Source organism: Periplaneta americana, chromosome 6 (genome assembly GCF_040183065.1).
Source record: "Periplaneta americana isolate PAMFEO1 chromosome 6, P.americana_PAMFEO1_priV1, whole genome shotgun sequence".
Taxonomy (NCBI): domain Eukaryota; kingdom Metazoa; phylum Arthropoda; class Insecta; order Blattodea; family Blattidae; genus Periplaneta; species Periplaneta americana.
Window position 1 is genome coordinate 94,032,094 of NC_091122.1, and position 19,800 is coordinate 94,051,893.

General features: G+C 37.5%; 1 protein-coding gene across 5 annotated transcripts in view; it reads left to right on the plus strand.

Annotated features, from left to right (window-relative positions):
* The window catches only part of robo1 (roundabout 1), a 670,252-nt gene that overhangs the window by 28,665 nt on the left and 621,787 nt on the right, over window positions 1-19,800 (plus strand). For all 5 annotated transcript variants that reach the window (XM_069828459.1, XM_069828460.1, XM_069828458.1 and 2 more), the window contains exon 2: window positions 13,324-13,582. In XM_069828459.1, the coding sequence (XP_069684560.1) occupies window positions 13,525-13,582 (58 nt within the window). In that variant the 5' untranslated portion in view covers window positions 13,324-13,524. The remainder of the gene's footprint in view (window positions 1-13,323; window positions 13,583-19,800) is intronic.

Below are 19,800 nucleotides of genomic sequence, written 5' to 3' on the forward strand. Positions count from 1 at the left end.
CCTACTTTTGAGACATCTTTTTGGCGGCGAACTTCTGTGTTCGACGTACAAGAGCCGGCGTTCGGGGAATGCTGTGTTATGTTTTTTTTTTTATTATTTAACGACGCTCGCAACTGCAGAGGTTATATCAGCGTCGCCGGATGTGCCGGAATTTTGTCCCGCAGGAGTTCTTTTACATGCCAGTAAATCTACTGACATGAGCCTGTCGCATTTAAGCACAAGGGAATGCTGTGAAATGATGACTGAATGGAGAGATTTCGGCGAAATTATGTAGGTGCCTAACATGGAGAAACGGAAGAATCTCGAAAAAACCTCACGTGTCACTATGGATGTTTCAATGAAAAATCTCCGGCCAGGTCGGGAATCGAACCTGGACTGCTTGCGCGACAGGCTGGAGGTCTGATCACTCAGCCACTGCAGGGGACGCACTTAGATTTCATTGGCTCATTGTGTACCAGTGAGAAACAAGGTACGAGTAATCACTATCTCAGAGAATAGAGACGTTAATCTCTTCATCGATCTTTGTTCACAAATTTGTAGCCTTTATTTATATTTCTTTTGTCACATTTCTCCGTGTGTTGACACGTATACAATACCGCACTTTGCTTGCCCTTGTGGGTTTCAATTTGCAACTTGCTTAATAAACTTAATTGTCCTGCACTTGCGTGACATTACCGTAGGCTTCTACTATCTTAATTGCTCTTGTTTTTCTTTGTGAAACATCTGTCTCAACCCACATTTTCTTAGAATTTTTTTAGCTTTATCTTATTCAACTATAAACTCATTGTAAAGTATCTCAAATAATTAATTTCTGTGGTAATAGTTAATTTCCGTGTTTTACTGGTCGAGTTTCGGGTTCGTAAGTTACAAATCTTCTTGATTCTGAATACATAAATAATAAAATTATTCTAATTTAACACCACAACACAGCTATTTCTAAAACAGATGGGCGTAATTTGATAGGGGTTCATTTATTCTGAAACTGCCGGTATTCGACTTCACTGACATTAAGAAAGACTCATGAATGCATTTGATTCTACAGCCTTGAATGGCGAAATTATGCGGGACCCCGACTTGTTTCTATAGCGATAGAACTTGTATATTTGTTTAAAGATAGCTTCCACTTCTGACGAATTCTGATTAGAATCCAGATTTATTATTATTATAATTATCATCTATTAGTCTCGCGTTAAGGAAAGGACACAGACTGGAGACAGTCCTCGCACGTTGGCCGCTCGAGTAGGCCCATTGTGCTACCCGGCCCATTGTGCTTGCCTTAAGACCCTCCGCTCTACAGATTCCCCTACGGGCCGCCTCCGAACTCTCCTATAACCTACAGAATTCTTTTTACCTTTCCGATTGGACATCACCGCGACCCAAGCCAGGCCCCACGAGCACTATGAGCCCCAGGGGAGATTCCACTTTACATAGCACTACCACCAGCAACTAATGGCCACATACTACAGGGTCCAAGTTCGGTGGCGACCCGTAGCCGACTCTACAGCGAAGCAAGACCGAAATATGGGAAAGAAACGAAGACGATGATGAAAGAGTTATGGTGGCGCAATAAGTCCGAAAGCCAACGCCGAAAGTTACCCAGCAATTCTGTTTCAATTATTTAGGGAGAACCTCCGGAAAATCTCAAGCAAGTAACTTGTACCAACCAGGATTTGAACCCGGGTCCGACCAGACACTCCATAGCGGTGGACTATTATTATTACTATTATCCGTCATCGTTATCATCACTTAAAATATCTATTAATATTATTATCATTATTATTAGTATCATTATCATCATTATCATCCATCATTTTATCATCACTAATATTAATATCGTCATGCTCGCAATGATATGGCCCTGTGAACTATATCGTCTTCATGTAGACTTGAGAACCAACAATAGTGTTCATTAATGTCTAAATTCCTTAGTCATGTGGCCAAAATTACGCATTATTAATCAGAGTAACCATGAGAGAACAATACGTATACCCGGTCCCTATAGAACTGAAGTATATTATCTCCATTTCCTTGGCGTGTGTCGAACTCTGGCTCGTTAAATTCTTAGGCACAAAGCCTAGTGTTCGGCGAAACCGGAGGACGAGGTTACCATTATGAAACTTGGAACATGGTCTTCACTGGATGAATCGCAGCTGAGAAGACGTTCAGCTCGTTCAGCCACCTGAAACTTCAGCACAATGAGACATGCTACGAGCAGCGCAGCTCTTTGAATTGTTGTAAGAAGTTCCTCTAAGGTCTAAGAGTTCATTTTCGTGCTTTTATTCAGTGAGGAGACGAGAGATTAACCTACACCTTTAACTTGTAACTTAAGTATTAACATTGTCCTTACATATTCTTCAAATGTCTGACCAATTTTTATAATGATGATGATGATGATAATAATAATAATAATAATAATAATAATAATAATAATAATAATAATAATAATAGTTTTATTCTCCCTGGCAGAATTAAGGCCATCAGACCTTCTCTTCCATTCAAGCACATATAGGAAAATACAGGTATACAAATATATGGTTTCAGGTCATTTTTCCGAAACAAACTTTCCGAATGTCAATTTTTTCTAATGTCCTTTTTTCCGAATGAACATTTTTCCGAATTCCTAATTTCCGAATGACCATTTTTCATAGGACCTATTTTCCGAAATCAAGAATATTAAATGAAAGAATTAGTGAAGTTAAGGGCACATTAAAATTATTGTGATTTTACACTTAAAATTGAATGTATTACAAGTCATGGCCTGTATTTCATGCCTTTTCAGAAGCTAAAATTGAACCCAGTTCTCCTTAAGTATTGGAAGACGGCAGTTTTCTTTCTTCTATGTTTCGTATTCCTGTGTTATTGTCTTGATTCTGTTTTGTACTGCTATCCACCGTTTTCTTGGCTGTGTTTTTACCTTCCCAATGTTCATGATCTCAGCGTCAGCCTGTTATTTTTGAATTTCAGCTAAGGCCGTATAAAGGGATGGATGAAGCTTACTGATGTGCATTTTAAATCTATTGTGCCACGCTTCACTTACATTGTCGGTCCGGTGTTCACCTTGCAATGTTGATTGGTCTTGATTCCAAATGTGAAAGTCATAGCTCTGTGGTACACGTCATGTTCTGCCTCTACTTCTTCGGCCACTGATGTAATGGAGATCAAAGTAATCGTATATAGGTAGTATTTTGTCAGGCACATCTTGTCTGTGTTCTTCGAATAATTGTTTTACATGATCTGGGGGAACAAATGCTAATGATAGCAGCATATGGGTGTATACTCTTATTTCATTGTTTTCGATATCGCTGTAAGCTTCCGGTAGGTAGACCTTCAGCCTGGATGCGTCTAGTACAGGATCTGCCCCAAATGGAATGAGCAACAAAGTATGACTCTTGTAGGTAAAAAAAGAACGGGCACTATTTATGCTAATAATGTATTGGTTTATTAATTTCGGTAAACAGTAAACGCGTAAAAGAAATGGTCATTTAGAGAAATGATCATTCGGAATAATGGCCATGCGGAAAAGTAGGTTTCGGAAAAATGCTCATTCGGAAAAATGGTCAGTCGGAAAGTTGATTTCGGAAAAATGGCTGCAAACGAAATATACAAGTAGTAACCTAAAAAAATTGAATGCATATTAATACAATCACAAAACTAAAGGAAGAATACAATTTGTATGATCAGTAGGCCTGTGGATTATATTGAAGCAATGACAATTATCTAGAAGTTAGTGTCAATGGAAACAACAAAGTCAAAACTGTATATTAAAAAATTTTAGCTGCAAAATACTAATTCTGTGCATTAAAAATATTCTTCAATAAACTAATTTTAAAGGACTGAGGACTAAAACTAATCCTGATGTCCAGCGGCAGCGAATTCCAGGAGCTGGCCATGACTATTGAGAAAGAACCTGAGTACAGAGATATCTGATGACGTGGTATTGATAGCAACAGATTGTGCTGTGAACGTTTATTACAATTATGATGTGAAGCGAGAAGAGTAAACCGAGAAGCAAGGTAGTTGGCTGTGGAATTATGTATAATTCGATAAAATAGACAAAGAGGATGTACTAAACGTTTATTTTGCAAGCGGAGCCGGGAAAGACGTAAAAAATATCCCGTTATATGAGCATGAAAATACTGAAAATAAATTGGACGCAAACATTATGTACACGTTGTAGTTTTTGAGGAAGTTCAGCACTTAGGTCGCTATATAAAATGTCACATTAGTCAAAGCGTGGCTAACGAGAAAGACAGGCTGTGGCGCGACGTCACATTCTTAGTCATAACATGACCAACATTGAACAAGTTTATATGTAAATGTACGTTTAACATGAGTTTAATATAGCAATTCCTCGGTTTTTTTTTTTGGTTTGCTTTTTTTTAAGAACTTTGAACATGTATTTATATTAGGCGATTGTCAAGATGGCCATGACTAGATCATGATAACCACATGACTCCGATTTGTGCGGAAGCCTGTCTTTCTCGTTAGCCATGGGTCAAAATGAGGCATCACAAGGGTCTGTACTAGGATTTCTTTCAGATTAGTAGGAAGGAAATTTTTCAGACGTTTCAAAGAATGCATGATAGACAAAACTTTTCTACAAATATATCTGATTTGTGTGTTCCAGTTCATATTAGAGTCGAAATAGATGCCGAGGTTTTTTACAGTAGCAATAAAGGAATGATTGTGTTGAGAGAGAGAGAGAGAGAGAGAGAGAGAGAGAGAGAGAGAGAGAGAGAGACTGAAGGGTGTTCATATTAATAGAAGATAGAAGCCTGTGCTTCCCTAAGAGAATGCCTTGGGTTTTATCTGGATTGAGATTTAGCCCAAATTACTAAGTGTGTTAAATCGTCTCACTTTGTTTCATTCTTGCATTGCTTGTTTTTTTTTTCCCCACCTTTGTATTTCTTTCGTATTTTCGACCTTTCTTCTCCTTTATTTATTTTCTCGCACGAATAGCTGTTTTATGTGAATTTTTGAATCTGAAATGTAACTGATAACATGAGAAATTGTTTAGGAATGTACTAAATGTACCTCGTCTCTGGAATTCGCTACCTAATGATGTCAGGGACTGCCGGACTTTATCACAATTCAAAATTAAATTGGAAAATTTTGTCTTGTTTAATGCTTTTTAGATATTGCTAGAAGTGTTGATTTGTGTTTTTTTTTTTTACTCCAGATTAAAATCGCAAGTTTCTTGTTTATGTTAGTTAATTAGGATACAATTAATTATACTTAATCACTCATTTAAAGTTTGCGTGACTGCAAGCTGTGTATATTTTTGTGTGACTTTACTTCGTTTATAGTGTTTTTTTTTCCTTTTTATTTCTGTTATTGTATTTGTATTCCTGGTGTTGTGGAAGAGAAGGCCTGATGGCCTTAACTACACCAGAATAAATAAATAAATAAATAAATAAATGTGATGTATATTATTCCGACGCCGGGGTGGAATCCGGTGTGGCTTAGTGGATAAAGCGTCAGCACGTAGAGCTGAAAACCCGGGTTCAAATTCCGGCGCCGGAGAGAGTTTTTCTCCGTTCCATTACTCTTTCATCGTAAATGTGATGTGCCACATTCATAATACTACAGTAATTTCTGCATATTTGACAAGAGAATTTCGATATCAGTTATTGTAATTTTAGCTTGGGACGGTCTGTTATCTAATGACAATACACCCTTGTCGGTTGTTATTACTCGATTCGAATGCAACAGTTTCATTATATCTAACATTAATTCTGGGTTGTGCCTGTAATATGGTTGATGGCTGGTAATGGGATTATGTTTCATCTGTGGCTGTAAGTGTATAATTTCGACAACTCTGTTGTGTCTAGATAAGTATCCAATGTCAGCCAGAATCGAGCATTTAGTTGCAATGTGTTCAATGGATTACATTTTGCATATACATCTGTTGTGTTAGATTGCGTTGTGCCCATGTGTCTTAGTTTAGAATTTAGAGAACTGTAGCCTATATTAGGTAGGCATTACAGATACCTCAGTTTCTAAGGACAGTGGTCCATTTCTCAACAACTAATAATCAATATAGGCCTATAATAGTAATTCGCTTTTAAAAAATCCCTTCGTATAACGTGTGTACCAAAATCTCAAATATATATATATATATATATATATATATATATATATATATATAAAGTTGTTTATTTAACGACGCTGTATCAGCTACTAGGTTCAGATTGGTGATAGCGAAATGGTATTTGCCGAGATGAGTCCGAGAATTCGTCATAGATTAGGCCTATCCAATAACAAAAATATGAGATAACTTCAATAAATAAGTTAGAAGGATTTAAAGAAAAGCATGTGTTTTGAAAGCATGTCATTTGCCTTAAGTTGGGAAAACCTCGGAAAAATCAAGTCCGATAATCAGCTCAAGCGCGAATCGAACCCGCGCTAGAGCGCAGCTCCAGATCGGAAGGCAAGCACCTTAGCCGACTACGCCGGTGGCTTCAATATTGAATGCTTAGTGTAATTTTGTTCATTAAATTTACAGGAAAACTCTATAAGCTGTAAAATTCACGAAAATTATAAAGCTGTTTTATTTTTTTCGCGAACGATTACATGTGTTTTTAAGCTGCGCTTGCATATACTTTCGAAAGCCGTCAAAAGTTGCGTTGTTATAGTCATATCATCATCATCATCATCTTATCATCATCATCATCCTAACAGGTAATAGGCCTAATCCTAGAAGGACTGTTCCGGTCTACAAATGTTTTCCCGCCATCTCTTCACAGGGCACCCAGTAATCTTTTCCATGTTGGTCTGTAGTTGAAGATTACTCGAGGAATCCTTGTTCTAGGCCAGCGTTGTCAGACAGAGACTAAACGACGCGGAGCGCTCCACTAGACTCGCGTGCTCCGGTGCTTCCACAGACATAAGCAAGTTCACGCTCCGACTCTAGCTCCACAACCGGTTTTGGAGCTTACAACTCTGAAACTACTGTTCTAGGCATACGCTTGACATGGTGAAACCAGTTATCTTGATACTGATGAATATACTGCAGTACAGGTTTCATTCACAGTTCTTGTAGGATGTATTCATTTCTTTTATGATTCCATGTAGTGTATTCTGGTGTTCGGCGCATGAACTTCATTTCACTGGCAGTAATTCTATTTTCATCGCTTTTTCGTAAAGTCCAAGCTTCGCTGCCGTAACAAATGACAGGTCTTGTACAGACGAGTGCAGGTATGTTTCTGGACTAAAGACGGTTTCATTGTACTGTTGATGGTTGCTGCAGATTTATTGAATTAAAAAAATTTTGTGAGATACCTAGATGAGGTAGAAAGGATAGCTTGAAATCAAGATAATTGAATTCATTAACCCTTTCTAAAATGTTACCATTTACACAAATTTTGTTTCGTACAGGTTCTTTGCCGCAGAATGTCATTATTATTTTTTCCGTGGTTATTTCCATGCGATATTTATCAGCTATTAATTTTAAACTATAGAATTATCGTTGTAAATCATCTTCTGAAGTGCAGCAAAGTAGGCTTTTTGTATACCCATCGTAGAATGAATTGCGTGCCGATTGTGATGCACGGCTAAGCCAGCTCCACCATCCTCCGCACTACACGTTTCTCTCCAGCCAAAAAGCCATATATCATACCTCTGGTGGTGGTGGTGGTGGTCTGCCGTACGTCATATATCTAGGCCTACATAAATCGTCACGGTGACTTACCTGGAGGCTCCGGTATCTCAGATACAGATGTACTAATGTTTGAATAAACAAGAAACGCCTACAATACCGATCGATTCGGAATCACGCAAACACAAGTATTGCCCTATTTTTTGAAGCATGGCTCCGAGGTTATTGTAAGCCAGCGTTCTGCCAACCGATTTACCTAAGCGGCTTAGAGTACCATTTAGATTTATAACTTAAATCGAGAGCAGAAGAACTCAGAAATTTCGATTTGCGTCGCGTACGGTTATAGTTTTGTTCCTTTTTTTTTTTTTTTTTTCTTTTAAGTTCATAATGCGCAATGTTTAAATGGGCACCTATTCGGAAAAATTGTCTGTTATATTTATCTAATACCTTAGTCTACACTATTATTCTTAACCCTTTCTTACCTATAGATACCATATGGCAATAATTAACTTTATAGCATTTATATACTTGTGTGTTACATATGAAGGTAAATTTTGCTGGATAACTTCTATTTCAATACATTTTCATCAATATAGTTTTGTTTCAAATGTTGCCACACCCGTAACTTGGTCACTGAATTGGTCCTAATACATCTATTTGTTTCAATATGGATTGCTTGTAAATTTAATTTGGGTTAGAAAGGGTTAAAATGTGGTCCGCGGACTTCTGGATGCGAGAGTTAATAGTCAGCGGTCCACAAATGTGTTTTCAAACTGAAATTTGTTTTGTTATTTCATTATGAAAAGTATAATAAAAATACCATGCAATCTCAGTAATAAATGTATCTTAATTTTCATAGAAATGTTTTAATTGGTTAATTTGTCTAATTTTTTGCAAAGGTTGTAAACTAAACTTCAATTTGTAATAATATGTGAAGTGAAAAACAAATACCGGTAGCTTATGTACAGGAAAAGATTTTGTTAGGCCTTGTACTAAGTAAAAATATAAGTTAACATTTTAAGGGGTCCGCAAAATGCACATTATGTGAAAGAGATCCCCAAGCTATAAAGTGAAGAATCTTTGCTCTGCACGCATCTTTCTCCTTAGCGAGAACGCTCCGATGCAACTTGCAACATTTAACCGCCCCTTAGCGGCAGCGGGCCGATGCAATCCGCAGCATAGCATAACGGATGCAAATAAAATAAGTTTTAGTAAAGGAACATGCATAATTATCTTTAATTTATTTCGCCCATGTCCAGACTTATATAATCATACAACCACTTAAACGTTCCATGAAACTACAGCTTAGGAATCCCCTGCCATTTTGTTTATCAATGTGGTGCCATTCCAGTTGCAGATATAATAACTATGGGCACAATGGTTGCTTCCTATTCCTGCATTTGTCAAAGTTGTTCAACAAAATGAATGTAAATTTATTCTACAGATTGTGTTTGAAATATTTATACATCTGTAAAACATGTTTGTTTGGCCTCTTCACTTACAACTTGTTTATTTTATGTAACTATTCTATCAGCAATAACTGTACGAGACTCCATTGTAGATGCGTTTTGTTTTTCAACACATTCTTAGTAATGTACTGGTAATAGTGTGCTCATGGTTCGAAATATCTGTATTTTAGAGTGCTGAGGCGAAGTATGATGTCTGCGAATTGGCTCTGTCTGGTGATATATTCATTAGCAGTTACTGCCTGACACCCCAAAGTAATGTGTTGAATTGTTTATGAGGCTGTCTTTCATCGCCTGCAAGATTCATTGGAGATGTTCTCCAGTTCAGAATCTACCAACAACGATGGATTTGAAAGAAGTATAAAATCCTTTTCGTGGTTTTCTCAAGATGGAAGTAAAATTTTGATTCCAGTGTCGTACATTTACGTCATATGAAAGGATCTTGTCTCTTTAGAGAGTTACAGGAAAAATTTGTCTAATTTCTGGCCCACGCTGAATTTCGACACTAAATAGCCTCTGTAGTCGACAGCATCGCTAAATATATTTTTTTATTTTTTATTTTAGTAGGTTATTTTACGACGCTTTATCAACATCTTAGGTTATTTAGCGTCTGAATGCCGATGAAATGAGTCCGGGATCCAGCACCGATAGTTACCCAAACATTTGCTCGTAATTGGTTGAGGGAAAACCCCGGAAAAAAACTCAACCAGGTAACTTGTCCCGACCGGGAATCGAACCCGGGCCACCTGGTTTCGCGGCCAGACGAGCTAACCGTTACTCCACAAGTGTGGACCATCGCTTAATATAACTTAGTACTACTACTACTACTACTACTACTACTACTACTACTACTACTACTACTACTACTACTACTACTACTACTACCGCCACCACCACCTCCACCACCAACACTTGTACAAAAACTTTTAGATGCTTACATTACTTTGCTGAAGCAATTGTGCCAAAATGTTATTCAATCGATCATATTACGAATTGTGAATTTTGGCTTGGACGTTACCAACAATTATTATGAATTAGTGGAAGTTTAACAAATCTGGCTTTCAGATAAAACTGACTTGAATAATTTCAACGAAAAATTTTTTCCAGGGCCGGGTATCGAACCCGGGACCTTTAGACCTTTGGCTGAAAAGCCAGATTTGTATAATACGCGTTACTGTTTCGATAACAGAAAACCACAAATTTAAGTCACATAGTAAGTGTGCACGCAATGCTTGGCTCTGGCGTTCTGTCAACCCACTTGAGATATGTGGATATAAGGGAGAAATTGAAAAGCATGGGTCTGTTATAGCTCCTGGGTAACTCAGTCGGTAGAGCGTTGGCGCGCTGAGCCAAAGGTCCCGGGTTTGATAGCCGGTCCTGGAACAATTTTTTGCCTTGAAATTAGTGTATGTTTTCTTGGACCAAGAGTTGCCAAACAAATTCAAAGATAATAAGGGTAATATTACTGAATTTCAGTCAAGAGCGTAAACGTTCATACAGTAGAACGGTGATGCTTCACTTTTTGGACCTCGTCATGAACGCAGAAACATTCCACAAGCTGAGCATCATATTGGTCTCATATTAAGAAAAACTGAGAAAAGGGAAACTGTCCGTTGGAACCAATTACTTGGTCCTCTTGGTTCTTCTTCTTCGTCATTATTAAGTTGGAAAGGAAACTTATAGCGAAGGAAGAGGGGAATTTTTATCAGAAGAACTTAGCATCAATGTTCTTCAGCGTCTGAATGAGGCCGTGAAGATTCTATTATTATTATTATTATTGTTATTATTATTACTATTATTATTATTATTATTATTATTATTATTATTATTATTATTATTTTTACCCACATTACAAAAAGTTTGGAAACACCTATATTTTCTGTGTTATGGTGATAAACATATATAATAAGATTCCTCTTTGGTTTTTATATTCATTGTTATCATCTTTTCGATGTTATTGATTCAGCAATAACAATGAAAACAAATGAAAGATACTAATAGGTCAATAAGCTTCAAATATTGCAAATATGTGAAGTTATCCATATCCTAAATGTGAATAGTGATGTAAAAGTTGAAAATTTTTAATGTTTTAATTATTAAAACCATAGATTGGCACATCGACTACCACCCCTTACGCGAATGTGCATCATTGCAATGTGCGTAGAAGGTCTATCATATCAGAAAACAACTCGACATCTAAGAGTTTCTCCTAGTGGTTATTGAAGACCTGGAGAAGTTACCAAGACATTCAGTCAGTCTCTGACAGACCTCGGGAAGATCGGCCACGAGTAACTACAGCAGGATAAGATCGCTACATTCAATTATTGGCTCGGAGAAGGCCTACAATTAATGCCACAGAAGTTCAAAGGGTTCTACAACCAATTATTGGAAGAAATATAGCCACACAAACCATCAGAAACCGTCTTCATGAAGTCAATCTGCATGCTAGATGCCCTTGGCGAGCATCTTCGTTGACCAGACAATACACAATTGCAAGAATGAGATGGGCAAGAACATGAAAACCGGAATCTCAATTAGTGGAACTGTGTACTGTTCTCGGATGAAACCAGGATTTGCTTTGAACCAGATTCAGCACGAATTCTCATCTGGAGAGAGTCAGGTAATGTTTACAAGACTTCGCCATGCAGTTCCACATTACAAACAAGGCGGCGGTTCCATCATGTTTTAGGGTGGCATCATGCATGAACGTCGTACACATCTCATGTCAGTCGAGGGTAATATGACGGCAGAATTGTATTGTAACCAGGTTCTGAAAACCATCGTTGAGCCATTCCAAAGACAGTTTGGCGATGGATTAATTTTTCAAGACGATAATGCTATGGCACACCGAGCAAGATGTGTGGATGAGTTCTTCGAGTGTGCTCATATGAGGAGAATGGAGTGGCCAGCATGTTCGTATGATGTGAACCCGATAGAGCATGCTTGGGACAGGCTCAAAGTTGCCGTTCGACAACGTAGTCCTTTTGTACAGACCAAGACCTTCGAGAAGTCCTTGTTAAAGAGTGGAACCGTCTCGATCAACAGGAACTTGATGGCCTTATTAGCAACATTTTAAGACTTATTGCTGCATTGATTCAAGCCCGAGGGGGTGCTACTAAACGACATTTCATACAAGTTGAGAGATGCGAAGGCATTTCTTTCCCTTTCTACTTGTCCTGAGTCCATCAGTCTTGTAGCTGTTACCTCTTATACCTGCACCCCCCAAGCTGTACACACTAGAAAATAAAATAGTAAATAAAGTACATAAGTGAATATAAAATACAGTGTTATACATGTTTGACAATTACATGTTAGAGTATATTTTTCTGTAGTTCTTACAATATTTTCAACTGATATAATTAATTACATGTAGGAATGTCAGTTTGTATTATGAAGTCACGGGGACACAGTGCAGGTTGTCCCATTGTGTATGCTATAGAGTAGTAACTAGCGGTGGAGAAAACATTATCTTCTGCTGTCAGTAGCTTTTAATGTCCCAGTTAATATAAACAGCAATAAAATTCAATATAAACGCTTAGTCTGGACTTTCCAAATATAGAGTACCGGTAAACACTTTCAGAAATGAAATTTGTCTAGAAAGTCAACTAGTCGAACGTTTGTGAGATGGACAGTAGCATCTTCCTCTTCACTGTTGGTAGGAAGTGTGAGTAGAGGGGAAAGCCTATCAACCAAACTGAAATGGGGTTTAAGTACTGGTACTAAAAAAAAATGTGGTTTCACGGCCAATTCATATCGAATTTAAATTGTGATGTTTCTCCATTAAATTATTCAGTTTGTTCATTTTGTTGTTTTATGAATTTATTCAATAAAAATTATCAAATAAATGCATGTTTTCGAACAGTGTTAAATTATTTTATTAGTTACATTCAGTAATTTGAAAGATAACTCGAAAAAAAAAGGTGTAAAACTCGAAAAATAGGGTTATTTCCAAACTTTTTGTGATGTGTATTATTATTATTATTATTATTATTATTATTATTATTATTATTATTATTATTATTATTACTGCCATCATTATCATTATGTTGTTGAAAACAACGCGGACAAACATAAATTCAATAACTCAAAGTATACAACCCCAGTTCGTGTGGAATATTGATAAATCTCACCTTGCTTTCCAGGCACATGCTACAACTTGAGTGCAGTAAAAGTGTAGCCAGATACGATCTGTTTTATTAAATTTGATTAAGTATCTCCAGGTGTTACTTTCTTCCTAATTTCTGTGCTCTCTCTTTTCAGAACCGCTGGATTGGAATGCGCAGAGCGGCTACGCGGTGAAGTCTTGCAGGAGAAGATTTTGATACGAACGTTTTTCTAGTGGTTTGTTTAATTTTTTGTACGCGCGTTGTAAAGTGCTTTTTTGTGTCGCTCGCTGATAAGCAACAATACCGGTCCTCAAGTGATGGATGCGAGCAGTCAGCTGTAGTGTCTCGCACCATCATGGGTACCTTGACCGTGGCGGTGCTAATGGCCTGTCTGTGTGGATCTCCAGTACATGGTAAGTACAAACCTAATAAAAATTCAACCCCGTGGTGTGGGTATCTATTACCGTGTTAAGACAATTGCTTCTAATTCTTACCGGCTACAAAAAATCGAAGTGTTGTGGGTATATGTAGGCCTGCAATATTATAGAGGCAACTATCATTTTCATTCTTACCGGATCCAATATTCAGACATCTTGATATCTGCACTATTTTGTACAGACAACTATTTCTAATTTCTTTGGGTTCTAAATCAACAACATGTGGTTGTGTGTATTGTGTTTTGGAGATAAATATATAGAGGCCTATTTCTAACTCGAATATCATATTGTTCCAATTCAACAAAGTATCGTGGATAACTACACCATATTGTGAAGACAAGTGTCTAATTCCTGCCGGTTCCAAATTAACCAACTGTCGCGGATATCTGTACCGTGTTGTGGAAACAACTATATCTTATTGCTACCGGCTCTAAATCAACAATGTGTGCTTATGTTTAAGCTTACGGTAATATGGAGAAAATTGTCTAATTTATACTGGTTTTATATTAATCAGTTACTGTACCTGTATTATCCTGTGAAAGCAGTTTTCCAATTTTCTATGGATTTGTTCAATACATACATACATACATACATACATACATACATACATACATACATACATACATACATACATACATACGTACGTGTTCTTCCCAGGGTTGGTCTTTCACTGCAAACCCAGCATTCTCCAATCTCTCCTATTTTCTGCCTTCCTCTTAGTCTCCGCATATGATCCACATGTGATCCACATGTCGTCTGTCATCTGATATCTTCTTCTGCCCCGAACTCTTCTCCCGTTCACCATTCCTTCCATTGCATCCTTCAGTAGGTAATTTCTTCTCAGCCAGTGACATAACCAATTCCTTTTTTCTCTTTCTGATCAGTTTCAGCATCATTCTTTCTTCATTCATTCTTTCCAACACAACTTCATTTCTTATTCTGTCTGTCCACTTCACACGTTCCATTCTTCTCCATATCCACATTTCAAATGCTTCTATTCGTTTCTCTTCAATTCGTCGTAATGCCCATGTTTCTGCTTCATACAATGCCACACAGTACACAAAGCACTTCACTGTTTGTTCAATATCAACCAAATATTGTAGGTATCTGTACCGTGTTACAGAGGCAGCTATCTTTAACTCTTATCGGTTACATAAATGTCCAGGACATTATAACTTATTGACAAGTGCCTTATTACAAATTAATTAAGTGCCTTAGGTATCTGTACCGTGTTGCAGGGGATCTATAATTCTATATTATTGGTTACAAATCTACTAAATGCGTGAGTGCATGTGTACCGTATTGAGACAAGTTCCAAATCCCTGCCGGCTCCAAATTAATTGTCGTGATTATCTGTACCGTATTACAGAGGTAACTACGTATCTCGAACTCCTATTGGTTCCAAATTATCAAAGTGATGTGGGTGTCTGTACTCTGTTGTAGATTCCCTTGTTATTAATTCATATCGGTTACAAATCAACCAACTGCAATGTGTCTCCATGCCGTGTTGCTAACTTACCAGCACCAAATTAATCACGTGGAAGTCAGCCTATGGCCGAGTGGTCAGCTTGTCTGACTTCCACCGTGGCGACCCGAGTTTTATTCTCGTTTAGGTCATGAAAGAATTTGTGATGGATAAAGTGGGCGCTAGGGACTTTTATTAGATGAATCACGTGTCGTTGGGTATAGGGATATCATATGCGAAGTTTCACCGTTAGATGGCAGGAGCGTTCCATGCGGCACAGGGCTATATTATGTCATATGCTACAGTTCATTACATTCTCCTACTTGTTGGTTTTCTGTGCGTGTCAAAATGATATTTGTAATTATTTTGTATAACATAGTATAATTTAATATAATTCAGTATTTTCCTACATCATAATCTAATTTAATTTATAATAAATAATAGCGTAAACTTGTATGATACTGAGCTATTCCCCATAAGAGATGGATGGGAAAATCTGCAGTATGCAGAATATAGATACGAGTAAATTGAATGTTCATGAAAACTTTGAGAACGAGGTGCACGAATAGAAAAAGAAGGATCTTTGTCGAAGGTGAATATTACCTCTTTAACCATAAGTATTTTCAGTAGGTACCGTAAGTGATAAACAGGATATGCAGCCACCAATGTCAATGGGGCTTGAATTCCTCGTACTTTTTTTCTCTAATTGCAGAAAGAACAAATGCAATTTTTAATAGGATGATACAATATGATCGCAGTAGTATCACGATTAGCCTATTCGTGCGTTTTGTAGGTTAAGGACAAGCAGTTTTGAATATTATGTATGATGATTTTGAAAATTTGAAGTTAAAACATGGTTTCAGTAAGTTACATAGACTATATTATTTATAGGCCTATATATTTCTTTTCACCACGGATCGTCCTAGATAATAAACAGTCCAGTTAATCGAGAGTTTACTGTAGGCCAAGTATCGTTCCATTGTAAAATGCAGTCGTAAACTTCGGGAACTCCAAGTACTGCATACAATCTAAGCTAACATAGCTTTCTGTCGAGGTTGCGTTGTTTTTATTAAAAATTTTTTCTTCGCCTTCTTCCAAAATGAAACTGTAGCCAGCAATTCCTTATTTGAAGTAGTTCTTTTTGTTTAATAGGCGCAATTTAATTAGTTATATTGTTTTAAAGCACATATTCAGAATCTTTCGGGACCTGATTGAAGGCAAAAAGCTTTCTCTGGTTTTTACATCTAGGAACACAACAAAAATTCGGCATTTTGAATTATTTTTAAGATTATTTAACATAGTAATACACTACGTAAATCCTCAATGTTTATATATTGGAAAACAAATGCACACGCAAAGCGCATCCCTCAAAGTACACGCGCGCCATCTGTTGGTTCTAGTTCAGGATATCCCTATTAGTACCGGACTATTGAGGCAACTTCTCTTAATCCTAACGGTTCCAAATCAAAGTGTCGTGGGTAAGAGTACGGCTTTGGAGACCTTCAGTGTTTCGTAATTCATAAATCATAAGTCCTAACACTCCTACAGTACACCTGAAGACACTACGCAATTCCTCTCTCCTCTCTCCGTTCGTTTATTTCCTTCTCCTGACTAATGACTTTATTATTATTATTATTATTATTATTATTATTATTATTATTATTATTATTATTATTATTTAGCTATGTTTATTTGACTCCGTAGACTAGTAAATGATGCTTTGAGCTTGCGCTACGTGTTTATCTCTGTATAACCTATAGCTAAGTGACGCACTCGTGTAAATACGCGGAAATTTACAACTAATCCTCGATAACGTTTATCTGACGGCCAGTTCTCCAACGAAGATGCAGTGGATCAGATACAGTAGATTATCACTTCGACCTATTGTTATCACTTATCACAAATGCAACGTAACGCATGCATATCGTCTCTTCATTGTCGATTTGTTTGACACAAATTGCTTATCTCCCGTTACAAATTAAATTGCTTAATTGCATTGTAACTGTATACCGTGTTGTGAATTTTCACGATCATCCTTTTTTCTCCCCGTTAATTCCCTCTGTTCTCCATTTCAGTCATTGTAAAAAAAGAAGCAATAATGAAAATTAACGTGTGTGACAGATGAGCGAATGGGACTATCAGTATATGAGTGAGTTTAATTATTTTCCTTTGAATTTTCGACCACAAACTTTGTCTACGGGTAGCAGCGGACTTGTGTCCCGGGTTGCACTTTAGCGTTAGCGTGAGTACAGGGACATCATTTTATTTTTACTAACATTTTTAATATTAACTTGGCTATACCTCTGGATCAACGCCGTTTGCACCGCCTTCCACTACTGGAGTTCGATGATACTGGCGTAGAATACAAACAAATCACTTTACTAGGTATAGGAGGGAAGAAAAGTAGTTCATCCATTTACGTAAACTAGGAAATATCGCGCTTTTAAGTTTAATAATTTTCATTATGTTATTGTTTAATCAAAATACAGTACAGTATTAACAATGAGTATTTTACTCACGAACTGAGCTGTCCATGTGGACGTATTCATTATGTAGTGTATATTATACTGTCTACAGTACATTAGCGTACAATATAGAGAATGAAGTTAAAATTAAAAAAATAATCATAATATTGATATTTATTTAAATACACTTTTGAAAATAGTGGCTGTTCATTTCGATACAGGCTTCAGTTATTTTTTTGCGTATTATCGCACTATAGACTATTGTATCTAATTTCAATTACCAGTTTCGTCCTTCGTACTAGTAACTCATGTTGAAATAATTCTGTACCTACTCTATAAAAGTGTACCTTACGTACTGTAAATTCAATCTTCACTTCTGCCCGATCCGAAAAGATAAAATTACTCAGACATACTATCTACTGGCCGTCCAAGTGGTTATGTCGTAGGGTCGTAGAAAGGGAGGAAATCACGTGACAGTTAATTACTTAACGAGCCCCTTTTATTTAAGCTATTTTAAACAATTGTATAATATTACGTAGATGTCCAGTTCCTAACAGAAATTAATGTTCTCAGAAAAGAGCTAAGACAGCCCAGCCACTAGCTGGCGAATAAAAGCTGGTGGGGGAAATCGGGATACGACGTAGGCAAATGGACTAAAGTACCTGTGTGAAAATGATTCAATATTGAAAGCTCTTTCGTCACTGGAAAACGCGAACATATTTTTGGAACGTATTGTTTACTTTGACCGTAAGGCTACTATGACCGTATATGCGGTCTTGGATCTGTGTGGAGGACGGTTGAACTTCATTAGTAGATGGGGTGGAAGTGAAGTACATTGAAAAACTCAGGTACAATAAAAATTGAAGTAAAAATAAAATGATGTCCCTGTATATGTAATATTAATTTTCCTTATACAGTCACACAATTGTTAGAGTATATTTTGTCCTCTTGGAAATCCTCTATTGAGGAAAGTTTCTAATAAATATAATATAATATAATATAATATAATATAATATAATATAATATAATATAATAGGCTATAATATAATATAATATAATATTGTTTCGTGAACTGTTAGAAGACAGGTCTGAACCCAATAAGGCATCGCTCATGAGGCAACTAAGCCAGGATCTAACGGAGTGGAGTATAATGTAATGTAATATAATGGAATGAAATGTAGGCCTTTAAGTTTGTACTTTATGCAAAAACAAAAATATGGTGGAGCGAGGAACCGTTGGAACCGTGTCATAGGGACAGGGTTATCTTACATTTCATAAATTCACGACATGGGACTTTTATCGCCATTTAGAAAGTAGACTAATTGTCTCGGACTGATTTGAATCCGGAAACGTTGGATCTATTAGCAAGCTTGCTGACTAGTAGACCACCGAGATCGGGGTGTTCATGAGTCAGTGCAGTCCAGTCATGCAGGCGTGGTTGCCGTGGCAGTGGTACTGTCAGGGGCTGTCACCTTTCTCATTCGCAGGGACTCGAGGCGTTGTAACTATGCCGATGAAGAGAATTGAAGCCCTGGCAAGAATACCCGGGGAACGATAACCCTGCCTCTTCTTTTTGCTCCAGCAGCTACACAGATGCAGGCAGAGGCGCGTCGGTTGGCAGGCGTGGCTTCATATTTGGCATCCCTGCGGTATATTTAGACGTCTCGTCGCTCCCTACAGCTGTGCCGTCTTATTTCACAAAGTTTCCAATAATTACTGACGCGCGATCTGATGTCTTTTGTTTTCCGGAATGTCGGGCGGGTTTATTTATACGAGTGGTTTTATAGGTTATATACACCGATTACGCAGACGCGCCTTCTTTTGTCGTTGAAGCAGCGCTGGTTCTTGTCCCAAGAGACCGTGCTCCCTAACTTTTCGTCTGGTCGCTGCACGGCGACACTTTACATTTTGTAATCAACGTCATTTATATGGCAGGGGGGTTTCAGTTAATAAAACTCGAGACCTGATCTGTTTATACACTTTATCAACTACGTAAGAAGGAATGCAGGTGGAGCTCCCTACTCTGCATCGGATGGATCTTGAAAGCAAATAAGGTCGGAAGAAGAATTAGAGGTTTATAACTGTGTGCTGAGGCTTATAAGACTACATCCGATTTTTAGGAAGTACTAACAAGTCCAGTCATGATTATGTCACCCAAGAACTGAAGGGTGGCCTAAGCAATTGGATACATTAAGTCTGGCTACAACAGACATAGCGGATCCAGTAGTATAGACAATCATTTCGGCTCTTGGGCGGCGTAACCC